At 46.2% G+C, this 23701-nt stretch overlaps 1 protein-coding gene across 1 annotated transcript in view; it reads right to left on the bottom strand.

The window, feature by feature from the left end:
- Nucleotides 1-4164: 4164 nt before the first annotated feature.
- The window catches only part of LOC146209722 (thromboxane-A synthase-like), a 35309-nt gene continuing 15772 nt past the window's right edge, over nucleotides 4165-23701 (bottom strand). The window contains exons 9-15 of the mRNA XM_084587443.1: nucleotides 23144-23276; nucleotides 21548-21629; nucleotides 20303-20411; nucleotides 10765-10853; nucleotides 8156-8296; nucleotides 5762-5927; nucleotides 4165-5290 (exon numbers count right to left, since the gene is read on the bottom strand). Of these exons, the coding sequence (XP_084443569.1) occupies nucleotides 5213-5290; nucleotides 5762-5927; nucleotides 8156-8296; nucleotides 10765-10853; nucleotides 20303-20411; nucleotides 21548-21629; nucleotides 23144-23276 (798 nt within the window). The 3' untranslated portion in view covers nucleotides 4165-5212. The remainder of the gene's footprint in view (nucleotides 5291-5761; nucleotides 5928-8155; nucleotides 8297-10764; nucleotides 10854-20302; nucleotides 20412-21547; nucleotides 21630-23143; nucleotides 23277-23701) is intronic.

Genomic DNA, 23701 nt, shown 5'->3' on the forward strand with positions numbered 1-23701 from the left:
TGCGAGGATGTTGGAACTGGAAGGGAGCCGACATTCATCATCATAGCCATAGTTGGTTATGAGCCAAAGGACACTATATTCACCATCTATTGATCTGAGCAGCTTTGGACTAGGCAAATATTTATTGACCTAATGAGGTCCTATTCCCTATTCAATCTGGTGTCGGCGTTGGGAGTGAAAAAATGGGCCGTGGCTTAGCTCAGCTAGGCCAGGATATACGTAGCGAAAGCATGTGTGCCTGACGTTGGGCAGCCTACTCTTCTCCTCTCCAATATAATCTAATACCATCCAATCTAGTGTAATCTAATCAACTCCTGTCTAATTTAATCCAAAACAAACCAATCCAGTCCAATCTAATCGAATCCAGTACAATAAAGTACAGTTCATTCCAATCAATTTAAATCCGACCAGTCCTGTCTAAGCAAACCTGTCCAATCCAAACCAGTCTAATCTAGTCCAATCAAATCCAATCCCATCTAATCTAGTCCCACCCAATGCTGTTCAATGCTGAGCACACGTTCACCCAAAATGCACTGCTCACTAGCTTATCATCATCACTACTACCATCCTTACGCTAGAGAAGAATTAAGATGCGCTACTCGCTATGTGTAGGTATGTTGTTGCATCAAAGACGAAACATCCTCTTCTCCTGGTTGCTTCTTGATTTCCAGATGGCGCGGCGAGCGCGCGGCGTCCACCAGCGGCGGCGGTTGCTAAGCAACGCCTTTGTGCCTCCCGCCACACGAAACTCGTCGTTTGTGGCCAATGTAGCTTTCTCTACGAAAACTCGAACATAGCTGTAGCATGGTGGTAGATGGCAGGCGATATTGCCTAGTGATTGGTCAGCTGTCTGTGCGACGTCACGTGACCACATGACATGGCAGGCGCTACCAAGTCGGGCTTCTCATCTGAGACGGCTAGGTGAGATGGGAATGGAACATCCCAGGAATATTGGCTTAGGAATCATTGACGTCAACATGTCGTGGTTAAAGCAGAGCTTCATAGGTATCCACGTCGAGTGATTTTTTATAAAATTGGATAGCTTGCTGAGTTCTTGCTAATGAATACGTATGAGTGATTAGACGAGTAGCAAGGTGCATGCATGCAGACTAGAATTTTTCAGGAGGACCCGCACACTGGAGCCTTTTACGCAATCACATTAAGCTCTCAAAGGCGGGGCTTAAGTACCCCCGTGTTTTAATGGGATAGCGTTGAAGACCTCGTTCACAGAAATTCGGCGTTGTGAGTGAAAGATCACGATCATGGTGTTGACAGGCGGTTGCTGGCAGCTGACATTACTGAGCACAGACCCTTGTATGAATGAGTGCGACTAAACGAGACCTCATGATATTGGAAATTTGGGAAGAGTTGCTAACTCGGTTTGCTCATTTGAGGCTGGAGAGATTATGCCTTCCGGTCCTCCTGGATGCCGAGCAAAGCACGCTACTCCGAGTCCACGCCGGCACGTGGATACTGGTTGGTTAAAGCGGGGCATTCTACGTCAGGTAGTAGCCTACGCTATCGCGCCGTAACCTTAAAGGCGTAGGTTAAGTGTCCCCCATAAGGTTTTCTGATACCTAGCCGAAGGCCTGGCAGTGGAGGTGATGTATTATCAAGGCGAAAGCTTTTAGTTGCTCATCGTGGCGCGCATTCGTCGAGACAGGTCCAAGGCCGCTCCAACACAGTCAACATAGCAAGCTAGACCAGAATCCGCTCTATAACCAAACAATCCGCAATCCAATTAGTTCACAAAAGAGTCCATAGTTCATTCCAATCGAATCTAGGAGAATCAATTATCCTTCAACCTATAAGAAAAAAGTCGTCCCACACTGAAATCGGACTCATATATATGTTCTCATATTTTAAGGAGTTCTTTACGGATTGGAATACCTTGATAATAATTTCATTTTATATTTGAGGCCACGGCATCAACGGCTCCAGGCTAAGAAATGTATAACGAAGGAATATTTTTTTTTACTCCTTGCCCTACTTCTTTCACCCCGACCCTCCTCCCTCCCACCTCCCTAGCTGATGTTTAGAATCAAATGCGTATTTAAACCTCCGCTAGGAATGATCGCGTTCTTCAGACGAAGACAAGTCCACTTGTCTAAACGTGAACTGAGGCTCACCCTCAAACTTCGTTCAATGCTCTTTGATGCGCATTGAGAAATAGGAATACGGATAAAACCAAAATGAGTATCAGAACTACTCCACAAGGGGTGTGCTTCCCGCATTGTCCTTAATTTGGCTGCGGTAAATATACCTCTAAAAATTAACTTTGGTTTAACTTTGGATAACCTTGGAGGGAAGTGTAAGCTTCATCGCTCATTTCCAAGCTCGGATTAAACGTATTGTACGTTTCTCCAAACGTAAAGCCCGTTATTTATCGGTTTGTTCTGCACACCGCCTTTTCAGGGCCTCATTTCAAAAGTGCCTTCTTGTTCCAACGTGCTACTGAAGCAGGATGTTCGTTCTCCATCTCGCGTACTGTTGTAACCTAAGCAGGAGCCCGGGGGCCCCTATTATAAATGTATAGCCACTTTAGCACCCTATACTTCCACGTAACACTGACGTCACCTCACGTAACCTTGACAGTGGTCACGGTCACTTCGTGACCTATGTGACTATGCCCCAGTCACATGGCGACCACCAGGTTACGCGACCTTGACTTTGACACTGGTCACGGACCCCTTGGACAACGTGACTATGCCCCAGTTACATGGCGACCACCAGGCTTAGCACAGAAATTAGATCTCTAAACCTCGTGACCTCGACCTTGAAAGTGGTCACGAGCCACTTGGTGGCCCACGTGACCATGCCCGAAAGTCACATGACGATCACCAGGCTTAACACAGTTTCACCTCTAAATCTCGTGATCACGACCTTTACGGAGGTCACGGACCATTAGGCGACCTACGTGGCTATGCCCCAAAGTCACAATGAGACCACCAGGCTTAATACAAGTTTTACCTTTAAATATCCCTACCGACGGCAGGTCACGTGACCTTGACCTTGACAGTGCACAAGACCACTTGGTGGCCTACGTGACTATTCTCAAAGTCACATGGCAACCACCAGGTCACGTGACCTTGACAGGTTACGGACTTGACCTTGACAGATTGCGCAATCACAGGCCACTTAATGGCCTATACTTAACACAGAAGTTCGTCCTCTAAATCTCCCTCAAGATAAAAAGCCTGCATACCCGACGGCTCGATCTATCTGCCAGGGTAAAGAGAAAACTGAACAGCACTCTTGGAATCCGCCATGCTTTATAAGCCGATGATATCATGACATGGCAACACAGGGTAACCCGGGATAAATGGAGCCTGTTCTCCAACAGGGTGCTCTCAGCACGGTGGCGTAAGACCAGGAGCATGATGCAAGCTCGGTATTTTGCCATCTCACCATGCAGGGCGTCAACGAGAAGGCAGCATCATGCGAAAACAGCAAGCGGGCAGTGACGGAAATTACAATACAGTGAGTTCTGCCACTATTCGCAAACGCAACTGAATCATTGGCTGCGATATGCAGCCAATGGCGAGGCCCAGTCGCCAACTATATATACCTTCGCTTCACACAGAGGTTTGAACGATGCAGCTACGTTTTCAAACAGTAGCGACCAATTTCAGAGGACAAAATTAATCGGAAAGAAAAATGAATAATGGCTACTTACAGACTATGATCCCTGGTTACATTGCGATTCCTTTAAGCGGTTCTAGTTTACTTGAACAGTTACCAATAGAAAATAAATTCTATGTACTGCTGCTATATCCTTACCAGCCTTTAGGGATTAACCACTCTTTTAGCGAAAGAGCCGAACATGCTTTCAACAATAGGCTTTGCTCCTAATCAGGTACTCAAAACTGTTATTTTTGCGGAAGTTTATTTAAGCTTGTAGCTTCAATACTGTGTGGCGGATATTGAAGTTTCTTGAAACGTTGCTCCGGCTGTGATTTGTCATGTGACTAACCGCTATTCTTCGTTTAGCTTCCGTTTTGAGTATAGCTGTCAGGGCAGGTGCCTAATGGCCTTTAGAGAAAAGTCCATTCAGTCAGCCATGCACTCCGTTGAAGCGGCGGCGTCTGGCGGAGCTGTTAAGCTACAGTATATTCCGTAGATCACTGTCTTCGCTCACATATGTCCTTTTTTATACGCCACGTCTCACATTAACACTGTTTTGTTTATTGGACAACGGGGTGAAAGCATGTATTTATCAAGGTGGACACTGGCTTACCAGCGACGCGAGCCATGTGTCAGCGAAGTCTAGGAACTGCGTCTTGTCTGCTTCGCTTATGCTACTAGGTTTTCTTAATGTTGGGGCACTATTGTCGGGCCTTTCTTTTTCTAGTTGCATCTTTTGCCGGATAAAAACTCCTGATATGTTTCCTTATCCAACATGCTGCATGCAGCATGCTCGATGGCTGTATTGTCGCCCACGCATGTGTTGCAAGTGCTAACTATGCGTACTGCACGTGTGACCATGCAGAGATGGCCTATCGTGGAAGCAAACAATCCTGCATAGAAATTACTTTCTATCTTCTGATACCTTTGTTTAACGTTCTCACATTTTTCCTTTGTTATAGTGCTACCATAATGCCCCTTCGTCAAGATTTTTTTTTGAAATCATGCCCCTTTGTTAGAATTTGGTGCTATGCTAGTCTCACTGTTGATGCATTTAATTAACCCATAATTCTTTGTCCTTTTTGTAGGCAGCAGATATGTCGACAAACATATGATGTAATCTTTATTAGGTTTAGATGGCTCTTGCACAGTGCATAGGCCAGGAGCATGATGCAAGATTATTGCGTTATTGCGACATACGTCACAAATCCAAAATGTTTTGTAGATAAATGTATATTACAGTTCTCGCAACTAGTTAAAATCAGGCGTGCAGGAAAAGTGAACCGACTTTTTCGAGAGTAGAGTGTTGCGCAGAAAAAAAGATGAATTTTTTTTGTGCTATACCTTGGCGTCTTCGTTTTTGTACGCCATATTTTCGAAGATAAACCAGCTTGCACAAAGAATGCACTAAGAGATCCGCCTGATGGCGCAGGTGTAGGTCAAGTGCGTCTCACGAGAAACGTGCTTCGCTGAAAAGCAACATCTGAGCGCATGCATGGCAATAACATTATGTCATGTCGGTGGGGGTGGGGTTGGGGTGTAAGTGATGCAATGTGGTGCCCGCCAGGCCATCTAACGAGTGACTTGATCATAGTGGCACGGCCCTGACTTTGACGCCATTCTTGATCTTCAGAATGATCGGGTTCATCTCGATGCTAGGCGGGTCCTGGAATAAATGACATTTGAAAGAATTAAGTATCATGTTCCAAGCTTTGCCTCCGCGGCAAGGGGGTCTGATGCTGAGATATAGTCGGCCTCTAGTTTTAGAGTCTGGTATAGTTTAAAACAAGAATGATGTAGTGGTAATGACATGTGCTAAACAAAACCTCTAAATTAGGCAGGTGAAGGAGAAAATGGCAAAAATATAAAATATGCCATAACGAGCCACATCGGTATAAAATGTACTTCACAACTATTAGGTAAGTACGGAGCTACAGAGCCTACTTTATGCGTTTAAGATGCGTTGGTCGTATCACAAGCCTTTACTCACGATCAAGTTATGCATTTTCTACAGCGCAGATTTGTGGTGTATGTCATAAGACAAGCGACCTGGAAGTAAAGTGATGGCACTGGCAAGAAATCATGCGTCCTTTTATCATGGAAAGAAGTCATTACAGAGACGCAGAACTCCACTCACCTTCTCGCTGTTCTCGGTCTTTTCGAGCCTGTACTTGCGCAGGATGTGGGCGAACGTGTATCGCAGCTCCATGTGGGCGAAACGCATGCCTATGCAGTTTCGCGGCCCGTTGCCGAATGCTTGCATGGCCATAGTGTTGATCTTCGACTTGTTCTCAGGCAGGAACCTGTGACAAGGAGTCGCAGTTGCGTCATTGTTGTCCCTCGCGCTTTTAAACGACTAGTTCATTCGTTCGAATAGTATATAGTGAAATCTGGACCTTGGTTTGAGTCATATCATACCTCAGTAATTGGACTGGCAAATATGTGTCTTTTCTGCGGCAAGAAATTCAGCGCTGCGCCTGAGCCAATCATTCGAGCACATAGCATAGTACACCAATAAGGATGACGTCCGATGTGTAGGTCACCCTCTCATCGACAGTGCCTGAGATTTTCATGGCCAAACTGCCTGTACTATTCGTCTGAATAAAGACCATATTGCTAAAATGGAAAAAGATGCAAGTGAAAAATCAATTAAATATAACTTAATTCTTTCGACTTCTATGTGAAGGACTACCGTCACTCTAATTGATATTATTTCCTGTTCGGTGCCTCTCTTTTCTCCTGGTTGTTTTCTGGTTCACCTGTAAGCTGACTTGGAGAACATGCATTACTCTTATCTACTCTGCGATGCAAGTTGTACTTCGGTGCAACTTGGACTCGAAGAACTAATTTACAAGATTAAAGGAATGCCGTATAAATAGTTAGTTACATGGTAAATGTGTCAGTCATGAAAAGTCATGGCAAGGTGCGTAAAAGTGTGTAAAATTTCACGTTTTTGGCCATCTTTTATGGCACACTTGTTACTTCACGGCAAGCAGTTTGCTGAAACCAGCACGTTCAAATTACCATGTTTAATTAGTTGTCATTATGGCTTTCGCTACACTGTAAGCGTTCTAGAAGTTTAAGTGTGCTGTGAGTAGAATCATAGCCGCACTCCAGTCGAACATCAGAATTGTGAGCGCCGTTGCTCTGATTAGCTGTGTTGTTTTGTGACGTCGTCAATGCCAATAACTACATTAGCCATTTTCATAGCAACCAACACCCTACAATCATCATCATTATCAGCCTGACTATACCCACTGCAGGGCGAAGGCCTCTCCCATATTTCTCCAATTAACCCGGTTCTGTGCTAGCTGCATCCACTTGACCCCTGCGAACTTCTTAACCTCATCCGCCCACCTAATTTTCTGCCGCCCCCTGCTACTCTTTAATTCCCTTGGAATCCAGTTTGTTACCCTAAGCGACCATCGGTTATCCTCTCTTCGCCCTACATGTCCTGCCCATGCCCATTTCTTCTTCTTAATTTCCACTAGGATGTCGGTAACCTGAGTTATTTCTCTGACCCACTCTGCACGCTTTCTATCTCTTAATGTTACCCCTACCATTTTTCGTTCCATAGCCCTCTGGGTTGTCCTCAACTTAAGTAGAACTCTCTTGGTTAGCCTCCACGTTTCAGCCCCATAGGTGAGTACAGGCAAGATGCAACTGTTGTATACTTTCCTCTTGAGCGATACCGGTAAGCTGCTAGTCATAATCTGCGAGTGCTTGCCAAATGCGCTCCATCCCAATCTTATTCTTCTTGTTATTTCCTTTTCGTGGTCGGGAGCTGCGGTTACAACCTGTCCTAAGTAGACATATTCGCCTACTACTTCCACCCTACCATGTCCCGTTTGAAACTCGCTGCCCCAAAAAAACCTCCGGCATGCATCTGGCAGGGGTCAGTTGGCAGGTGAAAAAGCGGCAATTGATTCGTGAGCAGATTGTCTGATGTCTCGAGACCAGATGGGCATGATCGAGGTGCAACGAGCTGCCGGTTGGGGCAGCTCTTTCGATATGGAAGGGTGAGATGATAATTGAACATCATGGGATATCGTGTGGCGTCGCTGTGATTGGCTAAGCTGCGTCATAGCGTGAAACCCACGTGGTCTTGCGGGGCTATTTCAAACTCAGGCGGGTACAGATGAGCTTATGAGTGAACATGACGTCAAATTTGGTCTGAACTTTAATTTTGACCTTGACTTTACTTTTGACTTAAAATTCGATTTCGAACTAAACCGGGTGCTAAACAAGTACTTTTCAGTACACTGCCACTGCTGTAACCGGGTTAAGCTACTCTAATGTTTTTTTTTCCAGTTGCATATGCAGAACAGTTGGGTTATAGCGCGACAATTTGTGAATGTAAGCATAATTTGGGGCTTTTGCTGTGAGTTGCTGAATAGGAGAGCACTTACTGCGTATAAACCGAGTCCAAGAATTGCCTGAAAGGTTAAGGATGCTCTTTCAGTCTCCTTTACTTACTTTCCCTTCACCACCGTAGCGAAGAATTCTTTTCTCTGAACAGCAGTTTATTTACCTTTCCGGATCGAATTGATCCGGCTGCTCCCAGTGTCGAGGGTCTCTCTGAATGTATTCCACAGCGGCCATGACTGCGGTTCCGGCTGGGATGCGAATTTTGCCGTACTGTTTGTCCACCACGGCTTCACGTGTGACAAAGCTGCACAAGAAGAAAACAACGCATCTCAGTGAGGCACAGAAGAAAACGATGCATATATTTAATCGAGGGGGTCCTCGCATGCGGTACTTTAGACACAGGAACGAATTTCTAGAGAGTAGATATCATGAAATTGGGCCATTCACATTTTCTCTGTAAAGAATGTACAGCGCGCAGAAGAAACCAGGGACACTCGAATCGTACTCTCTGAGTCCCTAAACGAGATGCAGACAGCATAACCTAGTTTCGAGACTGATTGTTTTCATGGTTATGGCTGTGCAAGACAAGCTGGAAAGAAAATAATGCCCGGTTCTTTGTTGCCGCAAACTGCAATATTCTTCTCGATCGGACAGGTTACGAGCGTTCATGGCTGATTAAAATTTCTTGGTCCACTTGGGCTCCTTTTGAGCAGCGTAGGGCGGCATTTATGACGCCTACGCCCCAAATCTTTGGTAGGTGCGGAGCAGTCATCCCTAGCCCTAAGGGCCTTGCTAGGTTTTTCAGTGAGGTAAGTACCCGAATATATAACTCAAAAGGAGATCCGGTATCAAACAGCATTGAACAACGGTTGAGCTCGAGCCTCAGCTTGGAAGTCGAGCAAACGTTTGGACAAATGAATTTGACTTTGTCTGAGGCCCAGACGAAGCCAAGTGCACTTGTCCAAACGTTTGCTCACCTTGCGAGCAGAGGTTCCCCTCAATCTATAGTTCAGTGTTCTTCCATACTGTTCACTAGCCATCTTCTTTCTCTGGTTCTACAAAAGGAGATACAGTATTCTAAAGACATTCGTCCAAGCATGCACAACCTTTCAAGAATAAGTACCCCTATATTCTTTGAAAATAGGAGTAGTACTTACAGAAAAAACATAGGGTAAGGGGACGACACGGCAAATAAAATAATAAAAAAAAACATTGTTCTTAGTTTGTCGTCTTCGCTACAGCCGTGATATTTCCTGTTCTCTTACTTTCAAAGAACGAAACACATACTAGCCCTTCAGACCCTGAAGGATGCACCTATAATAATAGTTTACTGATTGCAATCGAAGTGCTTGGCTCCATCCGACCGATATATATGGGCGCTGCTTACAAGCGCGGCGATGTGGTACCACAGGAAGCATATTCGTGTGTTTTCTATTCTTTCATACAGCATGAATAGTGCGCTAAACTTGGGGGCTACTTTAATTTAAAAGTTTCAAGACCATAAAAAGAAAAACAAAATAAATGCGAGAGGAAGCCCGCACAGAACTAGGTGTTATCGCAGGCAAAATCAACTGAATATAAAAAGGCGCCCGTATATAGGTATGCTAATGTTCGAAGTGCGGATGTTTAGGCTGGATGAGGTCTGCCACTAAAAGGCGTGACGATAGCTTGAACGGCTGCCAAGAGTGAGAAATACAAGCAGCGACGCGGAACGCTTTGTATAGTTGTGTGCCGTCATTTTTGTACAATGACCGCGCATCTACTCGATCTATTGCATGCTGCCTCTTACAGCAAACGTTAAACTCTCATGGCGGCAAGGTCGATATGAAGAATGGTATGGGTGTGAAATATTTAAAGAATATTGAACAGCGAATCGAATATCACCCTGCCTGGCAATTTTAACGAATCGGAAAGTCTGTGAATGAAGTGATGTGCGAACGTTTTTCTAGTTTATTGATTAGTTCTTGCAAAATTGACACGAGGCTCGAATAAGGTCAGTCGTACTTTTCTTCGGATAATATTTCTAAATCAGGGACTACATCAATGTCGAATCTCATCCTACCGCAAAACGCTTAGAAGAGTTATGTGCCTCGACAGGGCCCATTCGCGTAGTAGACTTATAATGCTTATACATGGCTTCTAAGAGTGGAAGACGCGAGAAGACTCAGAAATGTTCAGAAAGGCTGGCCTTGATGGGCCCGGTTTCGGTGACAGCGGCTTATGCGTTATTGTCAGACATCTCATGTCTAGAAGTGCGGCTCTACTTTATCCACTATCGACATAAATAGAAAAAGCTAATCTTATTCTACGTATAAATTGATGTCTATGGAGTTAATAATGTTCTGTATAATGCAACACGCTAGTGAAATTTTTGTCCGTGTTGTTTAACAGCTGTAGCTTGTTTTCCGGTAAGTTATAGCCCTCTACCACGGCGTCACCTCTGGCGTTCAAATGCTTCGCACGGTTTCTCCTTCTACACAAATATTCGCAAAAGTATCGAACGTCAGTACAAATATTTGATTCGGTTCTACCACTTTTCGATTTGGTTATGGTCCAACCTTTACCTACATTGCGTGCGTATTAGATTCGGTTCGAAAAAGGCACTGGTCACACACCCCTGAGCGAACAAACTTCGCTCTTCGGTGGTATTTACAAAATAATAAATACAAATGAGTAACTTACTGTGCTAGGAAAACTTTGAGCTGAAGAAGAGCGATATGTTTTCACCTGTCTTTTAGCTTGCGAGTTATTATTTCAAGGAATCCTACTCACGCGAAAGCAGGTGGATACATCCTCATGGTTTCTTGAATGACTGCGTTCATGTAAGTCAGCTTCTGGATGGTGGTGTACGTGATCGGTTCCTGCAAGAAAAGTGGGGCGGGAGACTTCATTCACGTCGAAAACATTTACTGAGATTCGGACGCAGACCAAAGCCAGAGCAACAAAAACAACCAGGGAAACATGCCGTACTCTCAACCCTGCCTTCGTAAATCCAAGCAGCGCACATATTCCCTAAGACATATTCAACTAGCGCAATCCCAAGCACTTCTTAAAACACAACACGTCGAGCTCTAATTTTGGCAGGTTGCGTGTATAAAAAACACGCATGAATGATCGGAAGCGTTTTAAATGTGACGTTGCAAGTAGTGAAAGTTCGTCTGCGAGTTATTCGAGTCTTGACTAGTTTTTTCGCAACATGCTGGGGACCACCACGTTAACAACCAGAGCGGAAGACTCTTGGCTAATGGTTAGCTGATAGTTTAACTTTCAAAGATATACCAACTGTTTAAGCATGAAATGCTTTTAGTTGTCGTTGTCGGCACGGCGCTGGTGTCTCTATCCCCAGAACGGAGGAAAACACAAAGGTGGGCATAAATGAAGTTTCGATAGTTCGTTGTTGATTAGTAGACTTCAATAAATCAAGAATCAAACAAAGTTTGCGGAAAGGGTACTCTACCATTGTTTATATTCATATTATCAACTAGGAGATAGACAAAATGCTCGGAATATTACCAGCCTTTATACATAGCCTTCATTGTTTATGAGAAAGAATTTGACTCAGTAGAAACCTCAGCAGTCATGCAGACATTGCGAAGTCAGGGAGTAGATGAACCATATGTGAAAGTACTGGAAGATATTTAGAAAGGCTGCACAGCCACCTTAGATCTCCATAACGAAAGAAATGAAATTTCCATAAAGGAGTTGTCGCGTAAAGAGACACGATCTCTCCAGTACTACTCCCTGTTGCTTAGAGGAAGTATTCAGACACTTAGAATCGGAGCCGTTAGGGATGAAGGTTGATGGAAAATACCCCAGTTCTGCGATTTACTCATGGTATTTATTGCCTTGCGACGTAACTCAGGGGATAAATTGCAAAGAATAAAATGTCCTACATAGGAAAAGCAGAAATGTAGGCCTAAGTATTTAGAATACTAAGGCAACAGCCTGGGAAGGAAAGAACAATTTATGATAGGAAGATAGGAAGATAGCTAGCGAAGCCCCGGAAGTGGTTAGCGAATGTGCCTATACATAGGAACGGTAATAATCGCTGATCTGGACCACGAAAGGGAAGTAATTAGAATAAGATTGAGATGGAGCGCATTTTGCAAGTACTCGCAGATAATGATTGAGGATTACGGTGTCGCTCAAAAGGAATATAACAGTTGAATTGTACCTGCACACACTTATGAGCCTGAGACGTAGAGGCTAACAAAAAGGTTTCTGTATAAGTGGTGGACAATGCAGAGAGCTATGAAACGGAAAATGTTAGGTGTAACAGAGGTAAGAAGCCCGCAGAGAAATAACTCGAGTTAATGACGTTCTGGTTGAAATGAATTAGAAATTGACATAGGGATGACATGTTATGCGATAAGCGATAAGAGGATAACCGATGGTCGCTAAGTGTAACAAAATTGATTTCAAGGGAAGGAAAGCGTTTTAGCAGCCGCAGATAATAAGGCGGGCAGATGAGTTTAAGAAGTTTGCAGGTATAAAAAGGATGCAACTAATACAGGACAGGGTTAATTGGATGAATTTTAGAGACGCCTTCTCCCTGCAGTGGGTGTAGTCTGGCTGCTGATGACGATGATGCTGATAATGAGTGAAGTGCTGGGCAAAACCAGTGCACAGCGGAAACGAGTCTACGCTCTGGCCTCCAGGCCCCAAGAACACATGCGAAGCATAGGCGGCAAATGACAAACGTGGTGACAGCGTCGAGCGAGTCATAGTCGTTATAGATGCATACTATAGCCCCCGATGCTATACACCACAAGATTTCTGGTGCTGTGCATCGGCATTGCATGGCACCGCTCGACGGCACGACACGGAGACAACGCAGCGAGAATCACAGAGATGCGTTGCCCACACAATGTTGTACGGTGACAATAAACCAATTTCTTTCTTACATCTGCCTCAGTTATATTCTGATAGTTTTTTTACAGAGCGCCCGAAGCCGTGTCTGATGATCAGTAAACGGAAACCGCACTTTAGAAAAACAAAAGCGCAAAAAATGTCGCAAACATTGCAAATGTTCAAAACCTGGCTATTGAGCTTGTGGCTAAATGTCGATAGCTTAAGGCAAAATATCAAGAGTATATTTTGTGACGCCATCGATTGTCAAATGTTCCAGTTTTATTTGAAGATATAGCTTTGTTATTTTGTGCTTGTGCTGAATAATGCACGCAGGATAGTTGACCAATGCTGGCTATCATATTTGCTAGAGCGAAAGCTGTGAGTGTTGCAGCGATAACCTCTTACCGCTTTTCAATAAGCGTTTCTTTCATAATTTTTATTCGAATTAGGTCATGAGAATAGTTAATAATAATAATAGTTGGTTCACATGGAGAGGAAGTCGCAGTATCTGTCACACTTGCGATGTGGACACCTGCAGTAAGGGAAGGGAGGAAGGTGGGAGTTAAAGTGGAAAGAGAGAAAGGGGGAACCGTAGTGGAGAGCTCCGGAGTAATTTCGACCACCTGGGAATTTTTAATGTGCGCTGACATCGCACAGCACACGGACACCACTTCGTTTCGCCTCCATCGAAACGCAGCCGTCGCGGTCGGGACCGAACCCGGGAACTCCGGCACAGTAGTCGGGCATCTTAACCACTGCACCACCGCGGCGGGGCCGGGAAAGGAAGGAGCCTTATATTTTTGAGTCGGCACCACGCAATTATGGAAACCTAGATCTTATCCGATCAATAACCTGTTTTCATATTTTTCTTTTATATTGTACAATGGTTTATAAGAAAGGAAAGACGCAGCATCTTGAAGACTTGCGAGTAGGAAGATGGGAGTGGAAGCGGAAAACAATTGGCTGCAGCATAGCTCGGAAATGCCAGGATATACGTAGCGAAAGCTAAGGCATAGCTTACTTAGCCTTGGTTAATCTTTATTGCACGTTCAGGTTAGCGTGGCTGCCTGGGTAGGTCGCTTCGGCTCACTGCTTTCGCCTGTTTTCATTCGGACACATAAGCCAGGCTTGTTTAAGCCTTTATGACTCGCTTTCCACGACTCCAAACACGGCGGAGCCGTTGTTGTTACGACTGTAGGAAGAAGGAAAAAGAAAAAAAAAATTTCCTACGATTACGTTACTTCCTAATGCGAAATTTGAGCGCAGCGCATCAGCTGTTTCACCTTTTCGATAGATTGAGTCAAAGATTTTGAGCAAGACACGTATGTACAATTACAGCCAACTTTTTAAAATTTTTCACACGCATTCCTTCAAGAAACACTCCCCTAACAGTTCTTGGCTGTCATGGAAGCAGCTTGCGGTCGGAGAAATGATTACAGCAATTAAGTTATCGGGAGGTTGCGGGGGACAGCGCGTGGACTCAGAAACGCTGCGCGATGAACAGGCTGCGACTGACTGATGCCGCTGACGCCGCTAGCGAGTGAAGATAACGTGACTGCGTTTGGGCTTGGGATGCAAGCACCGTGATCTGCTGGGGGGGGGGGGGGGAGCGGGCAGCAATCCGACAACACGTGCGGTCGCCGCCAAGGAGGAATCGGTAGGGGGGTGCGGGAAGGAGCGGGCGCTTCCCCAGATGAGGAGCTGGTTACAAAGACAACGCCGCCGACGCCAACGCCAAAGACGCCGCGAAACTCAAGAACGGAAGCCTTATTGATTGATTGGGTCACAGGAAGGGAAACGCGCAGTATCTGTCACACTTGTAGCTGTGGACACCTGAACCGCGCCGTAAGGGAAGGGAGGAAGGTGGGAGAGAAAGTGAATAGAGAGAAAGAGGAGCCGTAGTGGAGAGCTTCGTAGTAATTTGGACCACCTGGGGATCTTTAACGTGCGCTGACATCGCACACCACACGGACACCTCTTCGTTTCGCCTCCATCGAAACGCAGCCGCCGAGGTCGGGATCGAACCCGGGTACTCCGGCACAGTAGTCGGGCGTCTTACCACTGCACCACCCCGGCGGGGCACGGAAGCCTGCGCTCTAAAAAAAAATAATGCGCAGGCTTGCTACTGACACTGTGGTGGTGGTAGAAACATTTTATTGCCATTGTAACAAGCTGGCTGAGTCCCATCCGCTGCCTCATGTGGACAGAAGAGAAAATAGAGGAGAAAGAAAAAGAAGGGGGAGAAAAATACGGGCATCGCAATAGCCGTCGTCCACCACCGAAGTGGTGACGGGTGCAATGAATAAAAATTCGGTGGCAGGCTAGCCCCTGCCGCAAGCGGCGTTGACCTACCAGTCCCAGCCCCGTAGGGCCAGGAGCAGCCATCCTTCACCACCTCTCGGCCCTCTCCACGACGGAGCTGTTGTTATTGTGGCTGTAGGAAGAAGGAAAAGAAAATGCACGGCGCTTCTACTGGCTCTGTAGGTGAGCCACCTCCGCTGCCTGATTTCATTTGATTTGAGTTATAGAAAGAGAAAGGCGCGGTAACTGTCTCACTTATTTTGTGTGGACACCTCAACCACACCGTAAAGGAAGGGAGGAAGGTGGGAGGGAAAGTGGAAAGAGAGAAAAAGGAGGAGCCGTAGTGGAGGGCTACGGGGTAATTTCGACCACCTGGGGATCTTTAACGTGCGCTGACATCGCACAGCACACGGACGCCTCTTCGTTTCGGCTCCATCGAAACGCAGCCGCCGAGGTCGGGTTCGAACACGGATATTTCGGCACAGTAGTCGGGCGTCTTACTACTGCACTTCTAAAAGAAAAGGGAGAAAAAGACTCGCCACAACAGCCGTCGTCTACCATCGAAGCGGTGGCGGACGCAATGACGGCCTACAAGAGATACAAATTTGGTGGCAGGCTAGCCCCCAACGCAAGCGGTGGTGACCTACCTATCCCAGCCCCATCAGGGCCAGAATCAGCCACCCTCAATCCCTCCGATGGAGCATTTCCTGGGCATGCGTCTGGCTCTGTTGCTGAGCCACCTCCGCTGCCTCGTGCAGAGAGAAGAAAAAATAGAGAAGAAAAAAAAGAGGGACAGAAAGACGCGCAGAAAGACGCGTCGTAACAGCCGTCGTCTGCCAGCGAAGCTGTGGCGGGTGCAATGACGGCCTACAACAGCAGGGACTTTAACAGCCGGTGGCAGGCGCGCTCCTGCTGGAACGACAGGGCCTAGAATTCCCAACCCGGTAAGGTCAGGAGCAGGCACCCTCATCCGCCATTAAAGTGCGATGTGGGCCGTAGGCCTCCACTACGGCTCCTCTTTCTCGCTTTCTTCTTTCACTCCCACCTTAATCCCTTTTATTATGGCGCCGGTCAGGTGTCCATAGCACAAGTGTGGCAGATATTGTGCCTTTTATTTGCTGTAAACCAAATTGACCCCGTCGCGGTGGTGCAGTGGTAAGACGCCCGACTACTGTGCCAGAGTTCCCGGGTTCGATCCCGAAAGCGGCGGCTGCGTTTCGATGGAGGCGAAACAAAGTGGTGTTCGTGTGCTGTGCGATGTCAGCGCACGTTAAAAATCCCCAGGGGGTCGAAATTATTCCTCAGCACTCTACTACGACTTCCCTTTCTCTCTTTCCACTTTCACTTCCACCTCCCTCTCCTCACGGCTCGGGTCAGGTGTCCACAGAGCAAGTGCGACACATACTGCGCCTTTCCCTTGCTATGACCCAATTTATTATTAATATTGTTATTACAATGACTCCTGATTACTGAGTCTGTTTCTGATGCTGTGTGGTGCGGCGTTCCAGCCAGCGCCACATGAAAGACGCAGCACGGACGCCTAGATGGGACGCCCGGCGGGGCGTATATGACGTATATGGGTGAATTGGAATCGCGCAGTATCCCGCGGAACCTCGTGGAGTACGAAATCTCCCGCGGACGGACACACATGAGCCTATAAAGGCTTTTGCTTTAATAATCATTCGGACCACACGACGGGAGCACCAGCCTTCTCGCACTAGAAATACAGATGTAAGGGTGGGATCATAACATTAAAATGGTTCTCAGGGGATACACGTGTTACAGTATTTAAAACATCCATTAGAATGCGAGATGCCTCCTGTATGATAGAAATTGAAAACCATTAAAACGTCCTCTCCCCTTACGGCGAGGTCCAGGTGTCTACAGAAATAAGTGGGCCAGATACTTCGCCTTTCCCTTCCTGTGAGCCAAATTATTGTATCGAGAGCTACGCTAAGCTAGTCAGCATCGCATTCCTCCGTGTGTAAAACAGGCCACTAGTGTGCTCGTGCGAAAACCGGAGAGGAGCAACTCGATCGCTGCGATTGACATCATAGCTCGCGGCTGCCGCTGAAGGGTGTCTGTTCCTGGCTCTACGGGGCTGGGAAGGATAGGTTAACGCCGCTTGCGGCGGGGTCTAGCCTGCCACCAAATGTTTATGTGTTGTAAGCCGTCATTGCACCCGCCACCGCTTAGGTGGTGGACGACGACGGTTGGTGATGGTGAAAACATTTATTCTAATACATGGAGGTATATACATTAGGTGGGATGCCTAGACAGGCACTCCGTTGGCGCTTGCCGCAGCCCGGGCGCGCTGCGTTGACCTTTTGGGCCTCTAGGGTGCAGCAGCCGGACATGGTCGCCTCCCAGTTCTCTCGGGTGGGGTTGGGGACAGGGGGCAAAGATGGGGTTTTCTGGCAGGCCCACACCATGTGGTAGGTGTCAGACACCTCCCCACAGTGCGAGCACAGCCCGTCGAATTGCGGATCAAAATGTTTTGGAGTAGCCGGGCACAACATTGTATTGGTGAGCAGGCGCAGGAGCACCCGCTGTTGCGGCGCATATTTCATTCCATCTTCTTTTCTTCTCTGATACAGTGGTAAGACTCCCGACTACTGTGCCGGAGTACCCGGGTTCGATCCCGACCTCGGCGGCTGCGTTTCGATGGAGGCGAAACGAAGAGGCGTCCGTGTGCTGTGCGATGTCAGCGCACGTTAAAGATCCCCAGGTGGTCGAAAGTGCTCCGAAGCCCTCCTCCATTACGACTCCTCTTTCTCTCTATCAACTTTCACTTTCACCTTGCTCCCTTCCCTTGCGGCGCGGTTCAGGCGTCCTCAGAGACAAATGTGACATATACTGCGCATTTCCCTTCCTGTGGACGAATTATTTCTCTCTTCTGTGCGCGCGAGGCAACGGAGGTGGGTGAGCTACAGAGCCAGTAGCAGGCCCGTGCATTTTCTTTTCCTTCTTCCTATGGCCACCACAACGCCGCGGCCACAGTACACACTGTAGCCACATGCCTACTCCACTGGCGACGACGCAGCAGAGGCGCCTGAAGAGAGAACACCTTGCCAAGCGGAGACGACAAGAAGCAGAGCGCTATAATAATAATAATAATAATAATAATAATAATAATAATAATAATAATAATAATAATAATAATAATAATAATAATAATAATAATAATAATAATAATAATAATAATAATAATAATAATAATAATAAATAATAATAAATTGCTTCACAAGAAAGTAAAGTGCAGTATCTGTCACATTTGCCCTGTGGACAACTAAGCCGCGCTGTAATGAAGGAAAGGAAGGTGGGAGAGAAAGTGGCAAGAGGAGCTGTAGGGGAGGGTCACGATGTAATTTCGACCAACAGGGCATCTTCAACGTGCACTGACTGTCATCGCAGAGCGCAGAGCACACGGACGTCTCTCCCGGCCTCGGCGGTCGCTTTTCGATGGAGGCGAAAGGCAAGGCGCCGTATGCTGTGCGATGTCAGTGCACGTTAAAGAACCCCAGGTGGTCGAAATTTCCGGAGTCCTCCACTACGCCGTCTCACATAGCCTGAGTCGCTTTGGGACGGTAAACCCCACAAACCAAGCCAAACCAAACACGGACGTCACTCCGTTTCGCCTTCATTGTAACGTAGCCGCCGGCAGAGCGTAAAAAGAGGCGCATAGCAGCAGCAAAGAGAGGAGGTGACTGTTCTTGTCCCTAAGGGGGTGGGACTGGTAGGTCACCGCCGTTTTCGGTGGGGGCTAGCCCGTCACCGGCGGTTGTACCTGTTGTAGGCCATCATTGAACCCGCCACCTCTTCGGTGGCGGACTACGGCCGTTGCCACGCACGCCCTTCTCTCTCCCTCTTTTTCTTTATCTCTTCTAAATATTTTCCTCTTTACGCGCTAGGCAGCGAAGGTGGATCAGCTACAGAGACAGTAGCAGGTCCGCTAGTGCACGTTAAAGAACTTCAGGTGGTCGAAATTTCCGGTGTCCTCCACTACGACATCTCTCATAGCCTGAGTCGCTTCGGGACCTTAAACCCCACAAACCAAATCAACCAATTTCTTTCTTTTTCTTCTTCCTATTAAATTGGTTCACAGGAAGGGAAAGGCGCAGTAACTGTCACACTTGCTCTGTGGACACCCGAACCGCGCCGTAAGGGAAGGGAGGAAGGTGGGAATGAAAGTGGAAAGAGAGAAAGAGGAGCCGTAGTGGAGGGCTACGGAGTAATTTCGACCACCTGGGGATCTTTAACGTGCGCTGACATCGCACAGCACACGACGCCTCTTCGTTTCGCCTCCATCGAAACGCAGCCGCCGTGGTCGGGTTCGAACCCGGGAACTCCGGCACAGTAGTCGGGCGTCTTACCACTGCACCACCCCGGCTAGTTACAACAACAGCAAATAAGAGAGTGAGCGTTAGAAGGCTAAGAGAGCAGCGGAGACGCCCGAACAGAGAGGAATGGCTTTCCAAACGGTGATTCCAGATTGCCGAGCGTAATAGAAGGAGCACAGGCGCCTAGATGGGGCCTATCGAAGACAAGCTAATGGGAACCAACAAAAGAGGATCTGAAGGCACATTGTCTGTCTGATCACTCCAGTGCATCTGCGACCCGGACATTTGAAGCAGACTTGGTGAACAATCCATTTGGACACGTGCAGTGTGTGCGAGAGACTCTGACCGGGGAGTAATACAATGTATGAGACTGTATTTGGAGACTGCCAAATCGATATATTGTATAGACAAAATTGAAACCACTGCATGATTCTTCACAGATCATTGGGCACTCTTCGTCTGTCAAGAAAAATGAATAAAAGATGTGTATACCCAATGTCCCTTACGTATATCCTGGCATAGCTGAGCTCACGTGTATCCTGGCATAGCTGATCTAAGCCATTGCCACTATTATTATTATTATTATTATTATTAATATTAAACACCCGTGAATGAAGGGTAGTTTTTGCTTCAGTGCTAAGGTATCAAATGAAATAAAATAATGTCTAGTTGTCACTGATTCTGGCGGCAGAGCTGCAAATAGCTTCCAATTGTCTATGTTCGCTTATTCGTACGAACTGTTTACAATGGTATTGTGTGTGTTATATGCGAGCTACTAGGTAGAACTACTTTTACAGGAAAGGGAGCTTTATACTCACGTCAGGTCCTAGAACCGAGAGCAGCTCCTCCCTCATTCTCTCTTGCACTTCTGGGTAATGCGTGAGCATGTGCGTCACCAGGGCCATCGTGTTGCTCGTCGTCTCAAACCTTTTTCAAGGGGTGAGGCATAAAAGAAAACGAATGAGAACGAAGAAAGAAATACTTGATTTGTAAAATTTGGAAACGTTTGAAAAGTAATATACACATGCATCATGCGAACGGGTGTTTCTCCCCTTCATTGAAGCGGTAACACAAATTTTTAAAAGAAAAACTAAATAGTAAAAATTAAGCTGTCAGTTACGTTCCCCAAAGGAAATTCGTCCATATTGATAATCGTTCAGTGACGTGGGCAGCAGTGTTCGCTTCATGCTAACCAGCAATTACTAAAACCGCCTAATCGTCATCGGTCATCATATGCCTGCTCTCAGGCTTGCCGGCCGGTATCAGTAATATTCTATCTGGCTAGTAATATGACATTTATATTCTCACGGTGGTTTCAGAGTCGTCTTTCAGAATGGCCCAGTAGAATGGTCAAGTTGAAAGGCTGCGGCAGGTCGCCGTCAGCGCTTAAGGGAGAAAAGTTGTGCGCAGCGTCGTTATCATGTCTATCGAAACTAATTTGATAATCTTGTTTAAATGATTAAAGACACCTAATTTTCGTTGCGCAAATTATGTTTGTCGAATCATGCGCAGAACATTGCCAAGCATGAACAGCAACTTAGATTGCGCGAAAAACCGGTAAATGTTTTACTACCAAAAAGTCCGCCCCCCTCCCCACCCACTCCCCTTTCCGCAATTTCAGTTGAAACTGCCAAACGATGACTGTGCTTCCTTTAACACGCAGATGTCACCTGAGGCGTATAACACTACAGCACCGTAGCTGCTTTATTGATTTTAATTCGCTCCAATTCTTAGAAAAAATTAAAATGAATAAGAATCGGTTATTTCGCATTTTGCCACGTCGCGAATACGTGACTAAACCACATTTATCACATCCTTGTCGTCACTCGAGGGTGGGGGGGGGGGGGGGGAGGGGGGAGCTGAAGTTTAAATTGGACGAGCAAAAAATTATGAGTTATTTAGGTAGGTGTTGCAGATGAATTCCGCATAGTCATTCGTGTAGACGACTGGGTGGCGCACTGTTAAGAAAAATGTGCACGAAGAGGTTTGGCACCTTTGCTCCTTTCCAGGAGTAAAGACAGCACAGACAAGCATGAAACATAATGGCGATCAAAGTGGCATACCCGGCGACGAGGACGACGAAGGCATTCTGCGTGATGTCGTCGTCATCCAAGACAGCCTTGTTGAAGATGGACAGGTTTGATTCTGCACGAAACACGCAGTGACCGCTTTAGCTAGAGTGCAAGTCGAAAAACACACATGCACACAGAGGATAGACGAAAATCAGCTACATTGCTAGACGACGACCGAAGGGATAGAAACCGGCTAGGAAAGAAATAAGTCGTTGGGATAACTATCGCTGTGCAGTCTTTGTATACAGGATCCTTGCAAACTATGCTTTTATCCTGCTTGGCTCTGATGGTAGTTCTTGTCCCTTTGCCCACCTCTATGATCATAATCGCAATGGCGGATGCCCTGATGAGTACGTAAGCACTAAGCAATTAATTTCTACAGTGTAACTGGTAATATTTGCATTCATAGAAATTCCTGGCAGGTCCTTCTTAGGCATGCTGGCTGGCAACGTGCGTATGATGAGACATTCAGTCAGGCACATTTATTTGCTGCTTGTTACAAAGAAACAATGAAGGGAACTTACAAATGAATGAATGACTGAGACTATCTTGAAACGAAGTGTGGTTATAAAACGAACATGACATTTTTAATGAAAACAAGAAAATAAATTGTATCTCCTCTTTAAAAAATGGAAAAAGATTCAGTAATTACGTTGCACACTTCTGTCTTTTTCTTCGATCTCGTTCGTGCATGAGACAGAGATAGAAAGAAAAAGAGAGAGACAGAGAATAATTTATTTATTTGCTCTACACAAGCTCGTGCAAGGGTTATGGTGATTTGCATTGATTTGCCAGGAGTAACTTTCCGTTCGAGACTTGTGAAAGGAGGAATTTGTGATGATTGATAGGCAGGCCGCTCATTTCAAGGTTGTTGAGCCACTCTAGACCTAAACCGAAAGGCTTTTTGCTTGATATGTATACAAGAGCGGACGAAAGAGAAGTGACTGTTTAAGGCACCTCAGTGTCCGAGTGCTTTGAAGATGACATAACGTTTTTTCCAACTATGTATTTGTTGCGCATGACTGAAATCTTCAAGCGAATGAGAAACACTTTACTGCGAAGTGCACTTCAGCCCAGAAAAACAACTACAACAATTTATTGCCTTTCTGAAAGTTTCCATGTTGGCGCAAAGTCTAAATTTACATCCTCGTTGCAGGTTTCTTAAACACACATTTTTGCAGTTTCTGGCAGGACGGTTTTACTCTGTCTGGGGTCCACAATGTCTGTTGGCGTTGAAGCGGGAAAACATTTAGAAAGAAGGAAAAGATAACTTCTCTGCTAACTCGAGTATGCAGATATTCTGCATTGATGTAGTCATTTAACCAGCGCCGGGCACGAAGGGTAAATGTTTAATTTAGGAAGCCCAGTTCGTAAATTCTACATGCACGAAATGTTTTTTTCTGCCATCTTTAAAAGTAGGCAACCTCTCCTAGTTCAGCAAGAAGCTGGACGATGAATCAATGGATGCCACCACTAAGTGCCCAAATCAACGCAAATGTCTTGAGGGTGCCAGAGTGACTTGTGAATGGTGACTCGGTTAGCTTACATTGTGACGGCTCGAATACATCATTTTCAGACGACACTCACCATTGACTGCACCACTGGGAAGTTCTTGCTCGTTGTCTTCTGCGGCTGTGAGTTGTTTGGATGTGACCGATCCTAGGTCGACGCGTGACTCTTTTGCGTCAATCATAAGCTGTAGCAAGTCCTTCTGGCGTAGCTGCAAGCAGTAGAGTGCAACGATGTAACAGCATTAATATTTGTAAAATATAGAAGTAAACGTTCATTACCATTCACCCGAGCCCAGCTACGGTGGTAGAAAGGAAAGCTTTCCTTTTCAGCACTTTGGCAGTGCTTGCCTGGAGTCTAATGTGTAATTCCACTCCTATGGCAAATCTACAACATGCTGAAGAAACGTCCCCCCCCCCCCCTCAACCCCATTTTAAAATGTTAAATTTGGGGATCATTCATTAAAATTTTATTTAAATAGCAGACAGGGCGACCGTTGTAATTAGTGCTGATGCAATACGAGCCTCAAGCGTCTGCCTACCACTGCCTGGTCCTCATTTGTTTTCCCATAGTTATTCACGGTGTGTCTCTAGACTTTATCTTAGGTAACACAATGAATGCGAAGTGTGAAACTGT

Source organism: Amblyomma maculatum, chromosome 1 (genome assembly GCF_055883805.1).
Source record: "Amblyomma maculatum isolate TAMU_Amacu chromosome 1, ASM5588380v1, whole genome shotgun sequence".
Taxonomy (NCBI): Eukaryota; Metazoa; Arthropoda; class Arachnida; order Ixodida; family Ixodidae; genus Amblyomma; species Amblyomma maculatum.